We start from the raw sequence: 20365 nt of genomic DNA, 5'->3' as shown, positions 1-20365 counted from the left end.
AAATCATTTAAGTAATGACAGTATTTTCAAAATTGATGAAAATGAAAAAGTTATGAACATTTCAATATTTAATTTTTCAATGCAACTTTACACAAGATGGCAGAATTATTAAATTTCTAGATACTGATTACAACTGTACTTCCTTATTTCTGTAAAATAATTTCTCTAACTTAAGCATCTATAATGAAAGAGATTACCATGTTTTACATCTTAAACACAAGAAACATTTCAAACTAGAATGTGTCTGTAGGACACAGGGTGTGCCCCCCACTGGTACATTTGTCACAAATAAGGGGCAATAATTCAAATGTTTGCATTCTTAATGGGGTATTAGCCTCAACAAACATTTTATGAAAAGGGTTCATTATTCTATTCAAAAAACCTACTATTTTGGCTATTTCAAGGGCCATAACTCTGTAATAAGAGTAAGATTCTCAAGAAGAATGCCAAGTGTGCAAGGCCACATCATGATAAAGACTCCTGCAAGGTTTCCTGAATTAACATCTAATACTTTTTGAGCTAGACACATAATTAGATGAAAAGTGCATTTTTTTACTATTTCAGGGGCCATAACTTTAAAAATAGGGGGTGGAACCAGCCAAAAAATTAGAGATGTGCAAGTTTATATCATGATAAAGACTTATGCAAGTTTTCAACAATTTTTATTAAATACTTTTTGAGCTAGGTGCGTCACAAGGTGAAAATGTACATTTTTGACTATTTCAGGGGCCATAACTTTAAAAATAGGGGGCGGACCCAAATGAAAAATAAGAGGTTTGCAAGTTTATATCATGATTAAGACTCATGCAAGGTTTCATGAATCTATATCAAATACTTTTTGAGCTAGGCATGTCACAAGATGAAAATGTGCATTTTTGACTATTTCAGGGGCCATAACTCTGAAAATAGGGGGCAGACCCAAATGAAAAATAGGAGGTGCACAAGTTCATATCATGATTAAGACTCATACAAGGTTTCATGAATCTATATCAAATATTTTTTGAACTAGGCATGTCACAAGGTGAAAATGTGCATTTTTGACTATTTCAGGGGCCATAACTCTAAAAATAGGGGGCGGAGCCAGATGAAAAGTAGGAGGTGCGCAAGTTCATATCATGATTAAGACTCATGCAAGGTTTCATGAATCTATATCAAATACTTTTTGAGCTAGGCATGTCACAAGGTGAAAATGTGCATTTTTGACTATTTCAGGGGCCCTAACTCTGAAAATGGGGGGCGAAGCCAGATAAAAAATAGGAGGTGCGCAAGTTCATATCATGATTAAGACTCATGCAAGGTTTCATGAATCTATATCAAATACTTTTTGAGCTAGGCATCACAAGGTAAAAATGTGCATTTTTGACTATTTCAGGGGCCATAACTCTGAAAATAGAGGGCAGAGCCAGATAAAAAATAGGAGGTGCGCAAGTTCATATCATGATAAAGACTCATGCAAGGTTTCATGAATCTATATCAAATACTTTTCGAGCTAGGTGTATCACGAACTTCGGACGGACGCACGGATGCTCGGACAAGACCAAATCTATATGCCCCCACCACTCATGGGGGGGCACAATTAACCTACTTAAATGACGTCACACACAAAAATGGATGCGTCCATGATCAGCCATTTTCTTAAATTTTAAAGTACCATATCTTTTTCAACAGTGATCCAATTTTAAAAAATTCTCTCAGGTGGCTTTGATATTAAATCAGCTTAAAGTCAGATATTCCTTGCCCTTCAAGTAAAACTGAAAGTGATGGACAATGGACTATCCACTTTTAGCTCTATTGTGGAGACTCGTTTTCTGATCCTTCTGTAAAAATGACACTTCATTGTTTGTATATAAAACGCATTTATCCTACCCGTATGATTTACAAAAATATACATTACCAAACACAACAGCAACCCTTGACAGAGTTCAGGCAAGCTAAAAACATCTGAATGTTATTAAACTCATTAATGAATATGATGCAAGTTGATATATTTTTTTTTTTGCTATAAATCTAAAATCCCATCATTTAATCACAACTTACTACCCAGCAACTAAAAGAGCACAGAGATTTCAAATACATTTTACAGGAGATTTCATACAGTCTGAAGTTTTTTGGATTACAACAATTATAATGAAAGTATTCAATCTATTTATGTTTTGCTGTGTTTAACTGTACTCAAAATACTGTCAAATGATCTGTTTACATTTTTATCTGGTGCACATCAAAACACCAGAAAAAGAAGTAAATTTATAATTACTGAATTATTATTATTATTTTTTTTTTTTACTTGTATTACAATTTGGTAACAAGAGGGTCATGATGACCCTGGATCGCTCACCTGAGTAATATGAGCTACATGTTTCAAATGTCAAACTGATGATAAAATATTAAGAAAGTCAAAAGGTCACATTCATGGTCAATGAAATTCAGTTTTACGATTTGTGTGCAAAACTGTGTATGTCATCTAAAATTCAAGGCTGTATCTTAACAAGAGGGTCATGATGACCCTGGATCGCTCACCTGAGTAATATGAGCTACATGTTTTAAATGTCAAACTGATGATTTTTAGAAATTTTTTGGAAAATTTTCCGATGTACAATCAAGTAACCCCTGGGGCAGGGCCAATTTTACCCCAAGGGTCACGATTTGAACAAAGTTTGTAGAAGTCTACTAGGCAATGTTACATATGAAATATCTAAGATCTAAGCCTTCTGGTTTATTTTTAGCAAATTTATGAAGATTTCCCTATGTACAATCAAGTAACCCCTGGGGCTGGGTCAATTTGACCCTGGGGGGTCAAGATTTGAATAAATTTTGTAGAGGTCCACTAGGCAATGCTACATGTCAAATATCTAAGCTCTAGGCTTTTTGGTTTATTTTTAGAAAATTGTGAAGATTTTTCTATGTACAATCTAGTAACCCCATGGGGCGGGGTCAATTTGACCCCGGGGGTCATGATTTGAACAATTTTGTAGAAGTCTAATAGGCAATGCTACATATCAAATATCTAAGATCTAGGCCTTCTGGTTTATTTTTAGAAATTTTTTGAAGATTTTCCTATGTAAAATCAAGTGACCCCTGGGGAGGGGTCAATTTTGACCCCGGGTGTCACGATTTGAACAAATTTTGTAGAGGTCCACTAGGCAATGCTACACATTAAATATCTAAGCTCTAGGCCTTCTGGTTTATTTTTAGAATTTTTTTTAAGATTTTCCTATGTAAAATCAAGTGACCCATGGGGCGGGGTCAATTTTGACCCCAGTGGTCATGATTTGAACAAATTTTGTAGAGGTCAACTAGGCAAGGGTACATGTCAAATATCTAAGCTCTATGCCTTCTGGTTTATTTTTTAGAAATTTTTGAAGATTTTCCTATAGAAATCTATGTAAAATCAAGTGACCCCTGGGGCGGGGTCAATTTTGACCCCGGGGTCATGATTTGAACAAATTTAGTAGAGGTCCACTAGGCAATGCTACATGTCAAATATCTAAGCTCTAGGGCTTCTGGTTTTTGAGAAGAAGATTTTTTAAGATTTTCCTATGTAAAATCATGACCCCTCGGGCGGGGTCAATTTTCATGATTTGAACAATTTAGTAGAGCTCCACTAGGCAATGCTTCGCACCAAATATCTAAGCTCTAGGGCTTCTGGTTTTTGAGAAGAAGATTTTTAAAGTTTTTCCTTTCAGTTGCCATGGCAACCAGAGTTCTGCATGGAATTAAATTCTTTGAACAATTTTTGTAGAGCTTCTCACAAGGAACATTCCTGTGAAGTTTGGATGAAATTGGCCTAGCAGTTTATGAGGAGATGTCGTTAAAAGTAAAAGTTTACGGACGCCGAATGGTGAGTGATCACAATAGCTCACCCTGAGCCTTTGGCTCAGGTGAGCTAAATCAAAGGCCTGAATGGCCTGAGTCGGCTAATGATTGATGTACTGACAGTATAGTCTACCAGTTTCAGTTTGTTTTTAGTTTTTTTCTTAAAATTTCATAACACAGCTCGATATTTACCCAAAATATTATATCCGGATACGATTACACTTTTCTCCAGTTTGAACAGTATATTTTACAAATTGTGATGATACGAAGACATTTAGCAGCAATTGGCAGTATCTGACATTGAAATTTACGGTTAAATTACCTCTTATTTAAATCTTTTCATAAAAAAGTTGTTTCGTTTCGTCAAACATAGACGATCTACTTTCGATTTCAAAAACTACAAGAAAATACAATTTAATGTTTCGCCAATTTGTTTATTTCTCGAAAAATAAGAATTAAAATCATTTTTAATATCAATAGTAACTAAACAAACCAATAAGAGCTTCTTCTTCCGATACTTTATCCGTTTACTGACTGCAAAATTCAACCCACGCAAAGTTTATAGAAATCATACGATGCGTGTTTACGTTCAATGTGGGAGAATTAAGGCTGATCGGCTATGTTACCTAACGCATCCAGACGATTCAGATTTTGTTTTTAAAAAAGCATTGTGTGCGTTTCTGTAATTTTATAAACGTTCTTATACCCTTAGAAATTATTAGACATGCGTATTTGCATTATTTCTATACATAATTTATGCTAATACGCATCTTATCTGGAGCCCTGCTGGAACTATTTTTTGTCTTTCGCTGGATGTTACCCAAGCTTTGTAAGCCTGCGCAATTCTTAAAATGCACATTTATGCTTAATGAGTTACATTCGAGAATTGTACAATTACAAGTCATAAATATGACAGATTACATCGTATATTGGTCATAGCAAAGGGAATTGACACAACTTAACTTCATTCATGCAGTGAACTGTTTGAAATTTGAGAAATCTAATGGAACTACATCCCTTCACATGTTATTCGGTCCATTTAGAGAATCGTTGGATAGCAAAGACTCCTCAAAAGGCTTTCAGCCTTTAGCCGACTCAAAAATACAACTACATGTACTTTTAACCAACCTCATAACCCCACCCACCCACCTTCAAATTTTTAGTGGAGCATAATAAAACACAACTGATTATTTCAGAATACAGAAAAACATCTGTTGCTGACAAATAAAAAATACTCATAAAAATGTAAAAAATAAGAGAACATATCACAGACTGTAATATAGCGAGAAATGCAGGTACCGGTAACTGAAGAAAATCAAGATCATACTGATTATTTTAGTGCAGTCCATGTGTTTTTGTACCTGCTCAATAGCAATACAATTGTTGTAACTTCTTCACATATACTTCTATACAAAGTATATATTTTCAGTCAAATAGTGAGCATTAACACTACTGAAAACCTTCCCTCATTTGTGGATGAACACTTTTCTGCTCAATGTCACATGTGCAGACATGATACAACAATCACATCAGATTCATTTCAAAATTGGTAGTGAATTATCCCATCACTGTCTATGATATGAGACTGTATCATCCCATGGACTTCTGCTACCAGAAAAGAATATTTTCATAGTTACAAACACATGATAAACCATACTTTCAAGCTAAACTAAACAAAATGAAGAATGCAATATAAATAATATCACTTTTTTCAAATGTAATGAGTGCTCATTCTCTATGTCATATCAATATGCTGTTTGAGGAAGACTGCCTTTCTCTCCAGTCCACCTTTCTTTAAGATCCACTTGACAGTCTAAATCTCTGAGTGCAGCTTTAGCCTCGTCTTCACAAGATTTTAGGTTACGAGCACGATTGATCAACTCCTCGGCACCAAGCTCTAGTAAAACAGCACAGTGATCTCTCGTTCTTGCTACGATGTTCCTTATTGCCATACATGCCTGTTTCTGTAAGACGAAGAAATAAAGTAATCATATTAATACTAAGTTGTCATTCAATTAACTCATTTTTATAGTACACTGTACATATATCAAAAGCTCAAGCGTTTAATATTTCAAATAAATAATTTGATTGTGTAATACATATTAAAACGGAAAAACTTCAATAAAGTAATAAACGAAATTCATTGAGAAGCATTTGCCATCATTTCTTTAATTTTACTTTCCCACAAAAAATACCATACTTTTATTCGATTAACTCCTTTCATTCAAGCCTTTAATATTTTATTTTTCATAACAAAATCCTAAGTTGGCTAGGCACCAGAAAATACTGTGAAACTGTAAAATCATTATTGTCTGTGGGGCAATATTTTTCATGGATTTCGTCACTGCATCAATCTGCAAAAGTAAATCCCTACACACAAACTTCCCTTTCATTTTTTCATCAAGACCTGAAATCCACAAATTTGTATCCCTACGAAATACCTGTAGAAACCAAGATTATGTCATGCCCGGCCCCACCAAATGAAATGATTCCACAGCATAAATTTCACTGAATTACTGAAGCTAATATTCTCAAAATGCAGAGATACATACCTGAACACTTTCATCATTTGGATGAACTTTCATTGCCTGAAGGATCACATGATGTCCATTATTTTCTATCACAACAGAACAGTGAGCTGGCTGTCTTAAAACAATGGCAGCAAGAGTCTGGCATCCTGCAGCAGCTATCTGAGGATTTCCTGAAAAACACAAATGTTGTAAGATACCTTCTACCATTATAATTATTGGTAAAATTAGTATATTTATTGTATGGTCATGCGATGTGTGGTATCAAAGAAATCAGTACTTGTAGAAAAACTTGCATAAACAGCTTTTATGATCATAGAAAAGGTACATAATTCTATACAAATCAAGACGGCCTTAACAATTCTAGAAGAGAGCTAAATTATTTCAAAATCAGACCAGTGGTTTAGGAAACAAGAGCTGTCTGTAAGACAGCCAATGCTCGACTATTCCAATTGTTGTTCCAGAAGAAGGAATATTACCCAAAATGTTAAAATATCTGTAGAGTTTCAATTCAGTATCTGCATTAGTTTTAACCAGAATTTTTTTAGTTCAAAAGGGGCATAATTTGCCCAAAATACATGTCAGAGTTATGGGACTTGATCCTGTGAGGTGAGTTATTGACCTAGAAAAATAAAACTAAGGTTCAAAACTATATGCCTTTAAATAATAGCTGTATGTTCTTGCAGGTAAAACTTTAACCAGGATTTTCTAAGTCCAAAAAGGGGCATATAAACCACATGTGAAGTTTCAATTCAATATCTGCATTAGTTTTGGAGAAAGTAACTTGCATGCAAAACTTTAACCAGAATTTTCTAAGTCCAAAGGGGGCATAATTTGGCCAAAATATAAGTCTGAGTTATGGGACTTGACCCAGTGAGGTTGGTAAATGACCTAGAAAAAGAAAAAATAAGTTTCAAAGCTATATGCCTTTAAATGATAGCTATACGTACTTGCATGCAAAACTTTAACCATGGTGTGTCGCCAACACCAGGGCGAGTAGAATAGCTTGGAGTATTCTTCGAATAGTCGAGCTAAAAATAGTCTGATTTTTTTTCTTTTAGCTCTGGCAGCCATGTTCTTTGATAAACTGGAATAATATGTACACTCTTGTATTTCAAAATCAGATTCACTATTTATATAATTATGAGGAAAAGTGACCATGCCCTGTAGCAGCCAGTTATTTCTGGTAAGATTTTCAAGAGCTGGCACTACATACATTACAGGAAGAGCACTATATACATTACATGAAACCGGAATTACAATAATCTGAATTATCTTGGTACTAGACAGTCACCTAAATAACATTCCTGTGAAATTACTTTGAGCAGTTTCTGTAGAGATTTTAAAAATTTCCATCATATACCTACAGGGAAACGTTACCCTGCTCTGGTAGCCATCTTTTTTATGTACTGAAAAAATTTGAACAGTATTGTTTAATTCAAAACTGGACCAGTTTAGGCAGAGGTTTTGTTCGAAGATTTTTGTATTTTTAGCTCTGACAGCCATATTTTGTTTACGAACAGCAATAATTTGAAACATCTTGGTGAAATTTATTATTCAAAAATCTGGCAAGCAGTTTAGGACAAGAAATTCTTTCAAGTTTACACTTCAGACATACATAGGGAAAAGGTGACCAAGAAGGAGATGTTGTCTGAAGATTTTTCTATATCTAGCTCTAGCAGCCGTCTGAAAGAGAACCACCCAAAGAACAATCCTTTGAAGAAAAGTGCACACAGAGGGTGAGCAGTCACAACAACTCATCCCCAGCACTTAGTACTCAAGTGAGCTTATATGAAAATCATCCCCTTGGCCCGACTGCCATATTTTCTGACTTGTGATAGAAAACCACCCATTCCCCAGCAGACACTTTTTAAACAATCAAGACTGCTTTTAATAGTGGGTAACTCAAGGGATATATATTGAACAGTTTCAGACAAAAAGATTTTCAAAGTTTTCTGTGACTTAGAAGTAATTTTCTCTTCAGTGCTGAATTTCTCCTATGATGCTTTATTTTTTCTAATAATGCATTATATACTGGTGTTTTCCTTTACTAGTACAGGTGGAACTTTCAACAAAAAGAAATACATTTTGGAAATTATGTTATCTGTTTCAAACAAAGACATACCTTGATGCTGTGTCATGGCTGCTAGGATCAGTTGTACACCCCCAGACTTCACAATTGCAATTTTGATGTCATCATTTCCTGCAAGAGCTTTCAATAATTCAAGCGCTTGCCTCACAATGCCCTGTAATACATGTCAATAAAACTGTAACAGGTAAACAGTTCCTGAAAAATGAACCAACCAGGACTATATTATATATGCAAACTAATGTCATTCTGAGACTGTACTGACAGCAAATGTTTTTCACATTTTATAAAAGCTGTCCTCCTGTAGTTGTGAAATTAAAATTTCTGGATGGAATTAACAGGTTCAGTACCTGTATATTCACATACATAAATTTATGTGTAACAATTTTCGTGGATATAACTGAATATTTCTTTTCTACCTTTTGTGTGAGGTTTGTTTGGAAGGATTTCAAAATGAGCTCCAGTCCACCAAGGTCCTTCACTTCCGTACAAAATTCGTCCCTAACAACGAGCTTGCTGAGTGTAGAGAACAACTCCCCTTGAACATTAACATCACTGGTATAATCTGTATTGGTGTAAAATGTAACGATAAACAATGTACATGTAGTTTCCTAGCGGTAACTTACCGTAAGTCACCATTAAGTAAACCAATGCTTGCATTCATTGTAGTAACAAAAATATACTTAAGTGGTTTCATATAAAATAAGGTACAGTAATGTTTAAATTTCCTTAACTACTTCGAATCTATAACATGGCAAACATCAAAATTAGGGATGGCAATGAATAGCATTTTTGGTATTCGAATATTCAGTCAACCTTCCGAAAGAATATTCGAATTCAGTCATCAACTGATCAACAAATCAACTGATCAACAAATCAACTCAAAATCCTAAGTGATTTTATACCCTATTCAGCAACATGCATAAAATACTCGTTATTTGCCTTTTTATACTTTATTATTTATAACAAGGATGAACCCCTCGCTTAAGTAAGGTCTCTCCACACATATAACACGTAACCGACTTCTTATCGGATGATCGCGTGTCGTGAAATACTTCACAAACTTGCATTTTGACAGTAGATTCACTGCGGATGGGATTAGGGTAATATAAAGGAAAAGAAATATTTGGCTTAACTTTACGTCTCTTTGTCTGAAAATCGAGTACTGATTTAAAAAAATGTTAACCATACGGAATGCATTTATTCGTAATTTCATTCAGATAATCCCATTTGACTTGTTTTCTACACTTTTCGGCATTTTTCTTTACTCTATTACATCTTTTATAGACTTTGATTGAAATCCGAGTAATTAGTTCAAGTGGTGTCTGATCATTTTTAATTACACACGGTTCTCACCTACCGAAAAAACAAGGCCAGTTGTAACGGATTTGCATCACTTTGTGACCATTAAAATTTTCTAAAGGTAAGCAATTAGCGGTATTAACTACAGGGTACACTGTCATCACCATAGCCATGTACAATCTCAGTACGCTTATATACAAGATGACACTTATTACAAAGACAGAAGCCATTTTCGCGCGAATTTATAATGAAAGCGGGTTTTGGCAAATTAGATAAATGAACACATTTCTGGTTCTTTCATTTGGCTTTTATTCATTTTTCATGATCTTACATTTTTTCCGAATATTCGAACAGTGAAACAGTATTTGAATATTCGTGTAATGAATCCCTAATCAAAATCATAAATATTAAATGATTCTAAAATAACCTTTTCAGCAACTCTCAGTTTCACTAATGTAAAGACAGTCATTTACGCTTATTCTATACCCGTACCAATTTCCTTACTCAGATATTTTCCAGATATGTTCATAACCTATCGCTTGGCAATCCAATAATTAATTACTGTTTTCAAGTATTTACCTGAACATATTGCCAGCAGCTGCCTGAGTGCATCACCTTCAATCACAATCTGTTTGGCATTCTCGTGGGCAGAACCAAATGGGACTCGAACATCATCATCCTGTGTTAAAACCCGCAGTCCATAAGCCACTTCTTTCACTATAGTTGGGGATTTCTTATTTGAAGTTAGAACCCTTACCAGTTCTTTTATTAAATCATTTTTAACAAACATTTTCCTGTTTGTTTCATGTTTAATACAATTTAATCGTACAAGTTTGACTGTAAGTGCAATAACCGTTTCATCATTTTTGTCATCTTTCATAATGTCCATAAAATATTCTGCACCTTCTTCATCAAGCAAATCTGGCTGACCATTGCAGAGTGAACACATTGTTTCTAATGTCTTCACGAACATTTCTTTATTAGCTGTTCTAAACCTCTTTAAAGATTTCAGCAGAACTTGGTATGCATTATTTTTTCCAGCAAAACATCTTCTTGACAAGTCTAAGTCACATTCTTGTTTAACAATATCTAGTTGTTTGTTTGGATCACTGTTCTGTGCACCTTGATCAGCATCTAGAGACAAAGCTTTGAGAGCCTCGATCACTGGATGTACACTCTTCTGACCATCTGGACTGTACAGACTCGCATCTCTAATAATCATGCTAAGGTTTACACCCTGAAAAGTAGGAGTAAAATATTTGAATTTTACTTATACTGTTAATAATTCTAAATGCTTTTTTCCTAATAAATCTGACTAGTGCTTTTTTTCCAAATGGCTTCAAGAAATAGAGGCATGTCCATTGAGAGGGGAAAATCATGCAATAATGATTAAAGGGACTAACCAACACATTTAAGGCCAAAAATAGTTACTCTCAAAAATCCATAAAAAGTGAGTACCAGTACTCTGAAAGTGACAAGTGGTACAAACTTGACATAAGATTTTTGCAAGATATTCTTATAGATAACCAAAAATATTGTGCAGAAGGTAGTAAACCGTTGCAACGCTTTTGAAATAATGCAGAAAATTTACATTCTTTTTGCATTTTTACCAATATCTAACTTTTATTTTCAGTTTTTCACCCACTTTATCATTTTTTCAGTGTCATATATACATCCTATGCCAAACTTGGTGGAAATGAATATGTTGAAAACTTTTACCCAAACTGTGGGTGAGTAACTTTAAAATAGGGGGAAAATTGCATCAAAATAAAAGAAGTATTTTTGAGAAGTCTGTTACATTTAAGATGAAAAGTGTTAAAATTGGGGATAAAAAAACACTTTCGGATGGAATGGGGTAGACGTTAGGCCTAACAAGAGCTGTCTGTTGACAGCGCGCTCGACTATTCGAAGAACTGATGGAAGTATGGGGTCAAAATATTACCAGAGATTTTCTGACAAAAGAGGAAAAAATAGATAAGACAAACAATGTACCTGTATTTGTGGATTTGGATAAGTCTTGCACTATATGGCAATATGTGACCATGATGGTAAGCAAGTGATTAAAGTTTCAAAGCCATATATCGAACAGTTTAGATAAAATATGGAATGGTATGCGAAACTTAACTAATTTCTATGTCCTTGTCCTAGTTATGTAGTCTTACCTACATATGTAGACTATGATGGTATTTAAAACAAGTGGTCAAAGTTTCAAAGCCATATGACAAACAGGTTAGGCAAAATATGGACTGGTATGAAAAATTTAACTGTGTGTGTGTTTGTGTGTTCCAGTTTAACGTCTTTTTCAATAATTTTTCAGTCATATAAACGACGGTGTCTACTTGTAGCAGTGAACACAATGCCCAACTTTATAGTGCTGCCTCACTGGAATATCACGTCGTAGACACGTGACATAATACCCCACCCAGTCACATTATCATGACACCGGGCTGACCAGTCCTAGTACTATCCTCTTAATGCTGAGTGCCAAGCGAGGAAGCTGCTAGTACCATTTTTTATGTCTTTGGTATGACGCAGCCAGGGATCGAACCCACAACCTCCTGCACTGAAAATTTTAACTGATTTCCAAGTCCAACAAGAGCACCGCCTTGCGGGTGATGACGCTCATCTGATTTTTTTTGTGTAATAGAAATTTTGTCCTACCCACGATTTTCTAAGTCTAAAAAGGGCCATCATTCTTGCAAAAAGCAGGATAGAATTATGTTTCTTGATGTACAGTGTCCACTTATGATGGTGAAAAACTGTTGCAAGTTTTAAAGCAATAGCTTTGATAGTTTATGAGAAAAGTCGACTTAAACATAATACTCAACCAAGAAAATGATTTTCTAAGTCCAAAAGGGGCAATAATTATTGCAAAAAGCAGGATGGAGTTATGTTGCTTGCTATACAGGGTCACCTTATGATGGTGAACAAGTGTTGCAAGTTTCAAAGCAATAGCTTTGATAGTTAAAGAGAAAAAGTTGACCTAAACATAAAACTTAACCAAGAAATCTGATATTTTCTAAGTCCAAAAGGGGCCATAAATCTTGCAAAAAGCAGGATGGAGTTATGTTTCTTGCTGTACAGGGTCAGCTTATGATGGTGAACAAGTGTTGCAAGTTTTAAAGCAACAGCTTTGATAGTTTAGGATAAAAGCTGACCTAAACATAAAACTTAACCAAGAAAACTGATTTTCTAAGTCCAAAAGGGGCAATAATTCTTGCAAAAAGCAAGATGGAGTTATGGTTTTTGATGTACAGGGTCTGCTTATGATGGTGAACAAGTATTCCAAGTTTCAAAGCAATAGCTTTGATAGTTTAGGAGAAAAGTTGACCTAAACATAAAACTTAACCAAGAAATCTGATATTTTCTAAGTACAAAAGGGGCCATAAATCTTGCAAAAAGCAAGATGGAGTTATGTTTCTTGCTATACAGGATCAGCTTACGATGGTGAACAAGTATTCCAAGTTTCAAAGCAATAGCTTTGATAGTTTAGGAGAAAAGCTGACCTAAACATAAAACTTAACCAGGCAACGCCGACGCCGACGCCGACAACCGCTCAAGTGATGACAATAACTCATCATTTTTTTTCAAAAAATCAGATGAGCTAAAAAGGGCCATAATTCAGCCAAAATAGTTGACAGAGTTATGTACTCTTGCCTACAGATGGAGATCATGATGATAAACAAGTGTTCAAAGTTTCAAAGCCACAAGTCAAATAGTTTTAACAAAACGCTGACTTGCACGAAAACTGAACCAATTTCCAAGTCCCAAAAGGGCTATAATTCAGCCAAAATAGTTGACAGAGTTATGTACTCTTGCCTTCAGGTTGAGACTCTTATAATAAACAAGTGTTCAAAGTTTCAAAGCCACATGTCAAATAGTTTTTACAAAACATGGACTTGTACGAAATCTGAACCAATTTCCAAGTCCAAAAAGGGCCATAATTCAGCCAAAATACTTGACACGAGTTATGTACTCTTGCCTACAGGTAAAGACTCTTATAATAAACAAATGTTCCATGTTTGAAGTAAATATCTTTGATGGTATAGAAGATATTACCATTTCATAAAAACTTTCACCAACGTCGACGCCCGAGTAGTATAGCTTTCCATATTCTCCGAATACTATAGTCGAGCTAAAAATTTCTAAAACAATCCTTGTGTCTGTTGAACCAATATAAACCTTTAGTAATTATCAACAGTGAAGTTTCCAGCTATGAATGATCAAGAAAGACCCAAGAGCACCTCTCGGCACTACAATGTATTTCAAATATGGGTGGGTACCTGATTAGAACAGTCAACCTTTCATAAGCCAGCTGGATAGTTCCCTTATTTGTAGCATGGCTCAAACCATACAGGCAAGTGACATGATGTCCTTATTTTATAAGTTTGGAGTTGGAAACTATGGTGATGAAGAAAGAAAGATGAAGGACTACCAGTATTTTCTTTTTAAAATAATCTCAGATCAGGGAATTCAGGTTTTTTATTTACGCAAGTCTGAAAGGAAGTCAAATCTGCTACTGCAGTTCCCATATAAATGAGATAGGCTAACCTATTCAACCGCTTGCCTTTTTTTTTAACCAATCATGTAAACTTACCTGAGATTCAAACTGCTGTACAGCATCAGCTACGGCTTCCACTACTGACATTTCAAAATCTTCGATATTCTCCTTGACAACATCATCAAAGGTCTCTTGAGATATCTGCTTTGCCATCTGTAAATAAAAATAATCCATTCTGACCAGAATTTAGAATGTCATATATAAAGTGGGGGCCTTTTATTGCTCACCATAGTTTCAGAGCTCTAATAGTACAACTATTTTGAAGGTGATTTATCCAAGAGTTATTCCTGCCAAATTACTTTAAAAATGACCTCTGTGTATATCTTTTATCAAGTCAAGGGCCACAACTCTGGTCTGGCTTTGTGAAATCCCTAACAAAACCCCAGGCGCACAACTTCTTATAAATGCTATATAACAATCTAATGTTTTATGACTCTAGCTCAAATAGTACAACACAAACGTTCAGATCCTTTATACATTTTTTGACTAAGTCAAGGGCCATAACTCTGGCCTGGCTCAGTGAAATCCTCAAGTGCACAACTTTAAATGTAAACAACAATCCTATAAAGTTTCACGACTCCAGGTCAAATACTTTTTGAGATAGATTAGGCTCTTTATTAAGGCACTATTAAACGACTTACGTTTACAGAATTTGTAAATGTTTACACGATCTTTCAAACACCAAATGATACTGTTTAAACAGCAGCTGAGCCTTTACAATTGTGAAATGGAACACAGTTACACTTTATATTTTTATGAGCAGAGAAAGGCTTTGAAAGTTAACAGGACTGGTGATCATTTTGTTTAAATGGGTAAAAATTTTGTAAATGTTATGACCAAACAAAACACAAGTCTTGTTTGTGTAAACTTGGGAGCTTTACCCTTTATGCATACTTTCGACTAAGTCAAGAGCCATAACTCTGTCTTGCTGAGTGAAATTCTAAACAAAACCCAATGTGAACAACTTTACATGCTGAATAATAATCCTATGATGTTTAATGACTTTAGGTCAAATACTTTTTGAAATACCGTTATGTACAAACACAACACATTTAGACAGACGTATGGACAAGGGTAAACTCCCAAAAATGAATTTGCAACAGAATATTGATTAGCTTTGCATCCAGAATATATGCATTCATTCTTTGTTGAATTAATGCTGTGCACGAAAATTAAACTACAATTTGACAGTTGGTGGAAAAATCAGGGCCCATGCTGTCGTTTGCCACTTAAGCCAATTGGCTAATTTGCGAGTGACAAAAATGGAAATTTCTACATATTTTCTTTGATCTAAATCGTAACCTTTTTTGAATTTTGGATAATTTGCCTTCGATTCAGGTCGCAAAAAATCAATACCGATACGCATTCTGCGTGCAGTTTGCAATCAATAAGCGGATAAATTATTGGGAGAAGAATAAGCACTTACTGGTTTGTTTTAATTACTACTGATTAAATGATTTTATTCCTTTAATTTTCAAGTAATAAACAAATCGGCGAAACAATAAATAGTATTTTTTAAAAAGTTTTTCAATCGAAAGTAGGTTGTCTGCTGCGATGTCAAACTGCCGATTTTTCATGAACATTTCTTCGAAATGATTTTAATAAGAGGTAATGTCACCGTAAACTTTAATGTCAGATACTGCCAAATGCTGCTAAACTGTCTTCGCATCATCACAATTTATCAAACATATTGTTGAAACTGGAGATTTGGGCAATGTTTAGGAAAGTGTAATAGTATCCGGATATAATATTTCAATATTTGCCTAAATATCAAGTATGGAGAAGCTGTGTTCTGAAATTTTAACATTCAAGTAACATACATGATAGATGTTATTGTAACAGAAATGATTCTAGCATTTATTTATTTTTAACACAGATATATCAGACTTATATTCTACAAGAGACATGACCTGAAAGTATAAATATGTAGTGATAATCATTCATAAAGGTGGAAAAAAAATGAATCCCATTATTTTCGGTCAGAAAATGCCCCAAAGGCTGTCTAAAGGGCCTACATTTTCAACATTTTCTTGGGGGTAATATCCAGGGGTTCCATTTGACCTGGGAGATATTCAAAAGACGCTCTTTTTTTTAAAGGACCTGGCATGATACTTGCCTGTGCGTCACTCGGGACCCGGGGGCATTTTCCTTTGATAATCCTTTCTCTTATCATCATTCATTTCCTACAGTAAACCTGTGTCCACGATAAACAAAATAAACACTCACGGATACACTAATAATGATATGTATGACGTAAGCAGTAAGGTATGGAAGGCGGAGTTTAATCACTGTTGACAGGCAATCGCAATGCCCTCCTGCCTTTGATCTTCTGCTAAATCCAGCCCTTTATCATGTAGCCAATATTTTTATCAGCAAATTACGTCACGGCGAGTGCACACAGGTAACGAGAATCAATGAAGCGTTAAAATTAATTGATAAAGCGTACTGATCCTGTGTGCTGTCAAAAAGGTGCCAATTATTAAATTATCTGTAAGCGGCCAGCTGATTACCTAGCACGTGAAAAGTGCCCTGTAAGATTTCTTCATGCAACAATAGTGTTTCCTGCAGACTCTTAAAGGGACATGGTGCTTCCCTTGAAAAGGGGCACTTTTAACGCGCGGTTTGGCATTGAAAGGGCATTCGTCCAAGAACGCTTGTCGGCATCATTTTACATACTATTTTCTCATTGAATTTGAGAATCTTTCATATCTCAGATATGGGATAGATATTTTGTAGTACTCTTTATAATGCCTACCATGACATGTTGTGAAAGTGCTTTCCTTTCTTTTGTTTAAAGATTACACTGATGATTCATACTTTCAAACATTCTTATTCTGTTACCCTCATGAAGTGATAGCTTGCATTTTCAGAGACAGATTTCAGGTTAATAAGCAACAAGTTTTATTGAACTATCAGCGTACAACTTTATTTTGTCAATCATATCATTTCACCACTGATTTACGTTAAGAGAATAGGCAGTTCGTCAAATCTTCATGTAATCAATGACTTTGTACCTATATTTCTGATTAACCCATTGTTCTTCCTTGCCAGTAAGATTTAGACGACAGGTCAAGACGGAAAGTTATATTTTGCTAGTTTTTTGGGCATGCGAAAACGAAAGTAGAATGCGACATAAAAAGTACATGCTGTGAAATTTGCTAGTTTAGATCGTCTGCCACTATTTTTATCACTCCCCCGTTGCTGGATGTTTTTGCGATACATACAGTGACTGACTATGACTGACTATGAATCTGTTTGTTTTTTTTGTCTAATCACACATTATTCAGTAATATAAACATAAATGTGAATACCAATGGTTCATTTCGAGTAATAACTCAAAATTTCGGCTTGCTTGACGCATGCGGCTGTGCACTTTCATCTTAAATTTCGGCCTTATAAAATCATTTTGGCAAATTATTTACGAAAACAAAACTAGGGCCTTGCATTTTTAGTTTATTCATTTAAATCTCGATCAGTTTTTATAGCTTAATCGCTAAGTTATCGGTTATTTTCATACCGATGTACGTTTTCATATTTTCAAGATGGCGACGACTTCTGCATGGGCGCGTCATGAATGTGCTTCGTAATATTACAAATCAAGACATCGGTCGATTTTAATGAATTTGGTATCATTCTAAAGCTTAAGCGTTTATCTTATTATTTTTATAAATGATATTCGTAAAGGAATAAAATAAATCTTGTAGATAAAATCAATATAAAATATTTTGAGTCTGGTCAATTTTCATGGGTTGGTCGGCGATCGGCAAACCTTCAATATTTTATTTTTAAAGGAATAATTAGCACATCGAAAATGTGCGATAATCAATCTACATTTTAAATGATTACAACCTTTTAAAATAATTATCGTTTAATTGACCGTTTCAATCATATCTTCACCGTTGACGTGCTAAAAACGATAAAAACAAACAAATTTTCATCTACTGTTCCCAATTAAACTATCATAAAACAGTAATTGATTGCATAATCCTGTCAGTTCTTAATCAGGGTCATTCACGGTTAATGCACCCACGTGTCGACCTGTTGATCACAGCCGCTAATTGACGTTACAATACGCGGAACATGGCCCGCGGACATTGGCTTTCCAGACTGGTTTTGAAAGGGCACTTGTCAAGATAAATATACAAGCTACATAGAATAAAAGGGCACGTGGCGCAAACGGGCGGTTTGAAGGGCAGCTTGGTGGCACTTCAAACGGGGCATGGCCCATGTTAAAAAGGCCTGCAGGAAACACTAAACAAGTAGACTTTTGTTTAGTGATCGTACAATAATTTCAACTAGAAAATCCACAGATTTTAATGAATTTCGTAAGCAAAAATAAGTTTAGAATGTTCGTTCATGATTTTAATTACACCCGATGTCATATGCAATATTTTGATTTTAGTTTTAGATATAGTTGTTGCTTATTATGCTTAGAAATACAACTGTAAAAACTAGTGCTATATTCATTTTACGTACTATCTCCCGTTTGAAATGTAAACATACTGATTCTCATTATATTCTGCCTTGAAATGTATATTTCCAATACCACAGTCATGTTTTGTCAGAAAAAAAGACCATTTTAAATGGATAGAAAATATGATAAACTAGGTGACCCCCTATTGGCAAAAGTGACCCCCTATTGGTGAATCGGACAGGTTTAAATATTTCATCATAACTTCAGACATAAAAGATAGATTCAAATAAATCAAACATTTAAATGAATGTGAGCAATAGTTTTAAGTGTTAGTAAGTTTAGATATCATGAAAGTCTAAACATTCTTCACCACATGCTAAAAGTGTTGATAGCACTGGCACTAGAACCGCAAATTTAGCTTTGAGTGGTCTATTTTCATAAATATGTGCATTATTTTTCAATTTATAAAGAAATATAAAAGAAATGGTGCCTTATTATATATTACGTCCCACCCTCTGTTCTTATATTAAAACATGGTAATGAACGGAATCCGACATCGCTCCGTTTCGCCGGTCATAACTTTCCGTAGAAATAAGCTATCGCTGATACTCATGTACCGATCGGAAGGTCTTACATTTATTTAACAATGACAACAAGAAATCCCCACCAAAGAATGCTATTTCTGCAGAAATCAAGCGAATTTTATCGCTTTCAGAATTATTTACATCTCCATCACCCATCAACTTCCGCTTTTACCAAGTGCGAGCGATCTCATTGGACGGAACAAAAAGAGTCAAATGATTTTCAATTTGATTTGCCGTGGTACTAAGATGTAATTGATTGGGCAAATCAAATTGAAAAATTACATTATTTTGTTCATAAAAGCAGGATACCACTATACTATTTCTGTTGGACAAATCGTTCTGGATATTTTCTCATTCATGACTTTTTCCAAAAGAAGTTATACAGAAAAATATACTGTTCTGGTCCGTTTGGATTTTTTACATTCAAATATCGCGCCATTTGACTCTTTTTTTTTCCGTCCAATGAGATCGCTCGCACTTGGTAAAAGCGGAAGTTGATGGGTGATCGAGATGTAAATAATTCCGAAAGCGATAAAATTCGCTTGATTTCTGCAGAAATAGCATTCTTTGGTGGGGATTCTTGTTGTCATTGTTAAATAAATGTAAGACCTTCCGATCGGTACATGAGTATCAGCGATAGCTTATTTCTACGGAAAGTTATGACCGGCGAAACGGAGCGATGTCGGATTCCGTTCATTACCATGTTTTAATATAAGAACAGAGGGTGGGACGTAATATATAATAAGGCACCATTTCTTTTATATTTCTTTATAAATTGAAAAATAATGCACATATTTATGAAAATAGACCACTCAAAGCTAAATTTGCGGTTCTAGTGCCAGTGGTTGATAGTGACCCGCTATTGGCGAGTTATCTGTACACGTATTAAAAACATCAAAGTATTGGTTTACTTACATTTATTCCTTGTTGTTGTTATGGTGTCAACAATTGCTATAAATAAAATTATTCATCAGATTCTGGCATGTTCTAACACAGAATGGTGTGCCCTGCAACACCTTACAGGAAGTAAATACCCACAAAAGTAGGTCTGGCATCTTTTAAATTTTCATTCCT

The 20365-nt window shown here is 34.9% G+C and overlaps 1 protein-coding gene across 1 annotated transcript; it reads right to left on the bottom strand.

The window, feature by feature from the left end:
* Positions 1-50: 50 nt before the first annotated feature.
* Positions 51-20365, bottom strand: LOC123566529 (armadillo repeat-containing protein 6-like). Its single transcript, XM_045360715.2, has 7 exons — positions 20207-20365; positions 14330-14446; positions 10312-10969; positions 8850-8995; positions 8467-8587; positions 6366-6514; positions 51-5777 (listed from the first exon to the last, which is right to left on the bottom strand). The coding sequence occupies exons 2-7, from the start codon at positions 14444-14446 to the stop codon at positions 5559-5561; spliced, it is 1410 nt and encodes a 469-aa protein (XP_045216650.2). The 5' UTR covers positions 20207-20365; the 3' UTR covers positions 51-5558.

Source organism: Mercenaria mercenaria, chromosome 8 (genome assembly GCF_021730395.1).
Source record: "Mercenaria mercenaria strain notata chromosome 8, MADL_Memer_1, whole genome shotgun sequence".
Lineage (NCBI taxonomy): Eukaryota > Metazoa > Mollusca > Bivalvia > Venerida > Veneridae > Mercenaria > Mercenaria mercenaria.
Note: the sequence above shows the minus strand (reverse complement) of the source record. Positions and strands in the feature narration are given on the sequence as shown.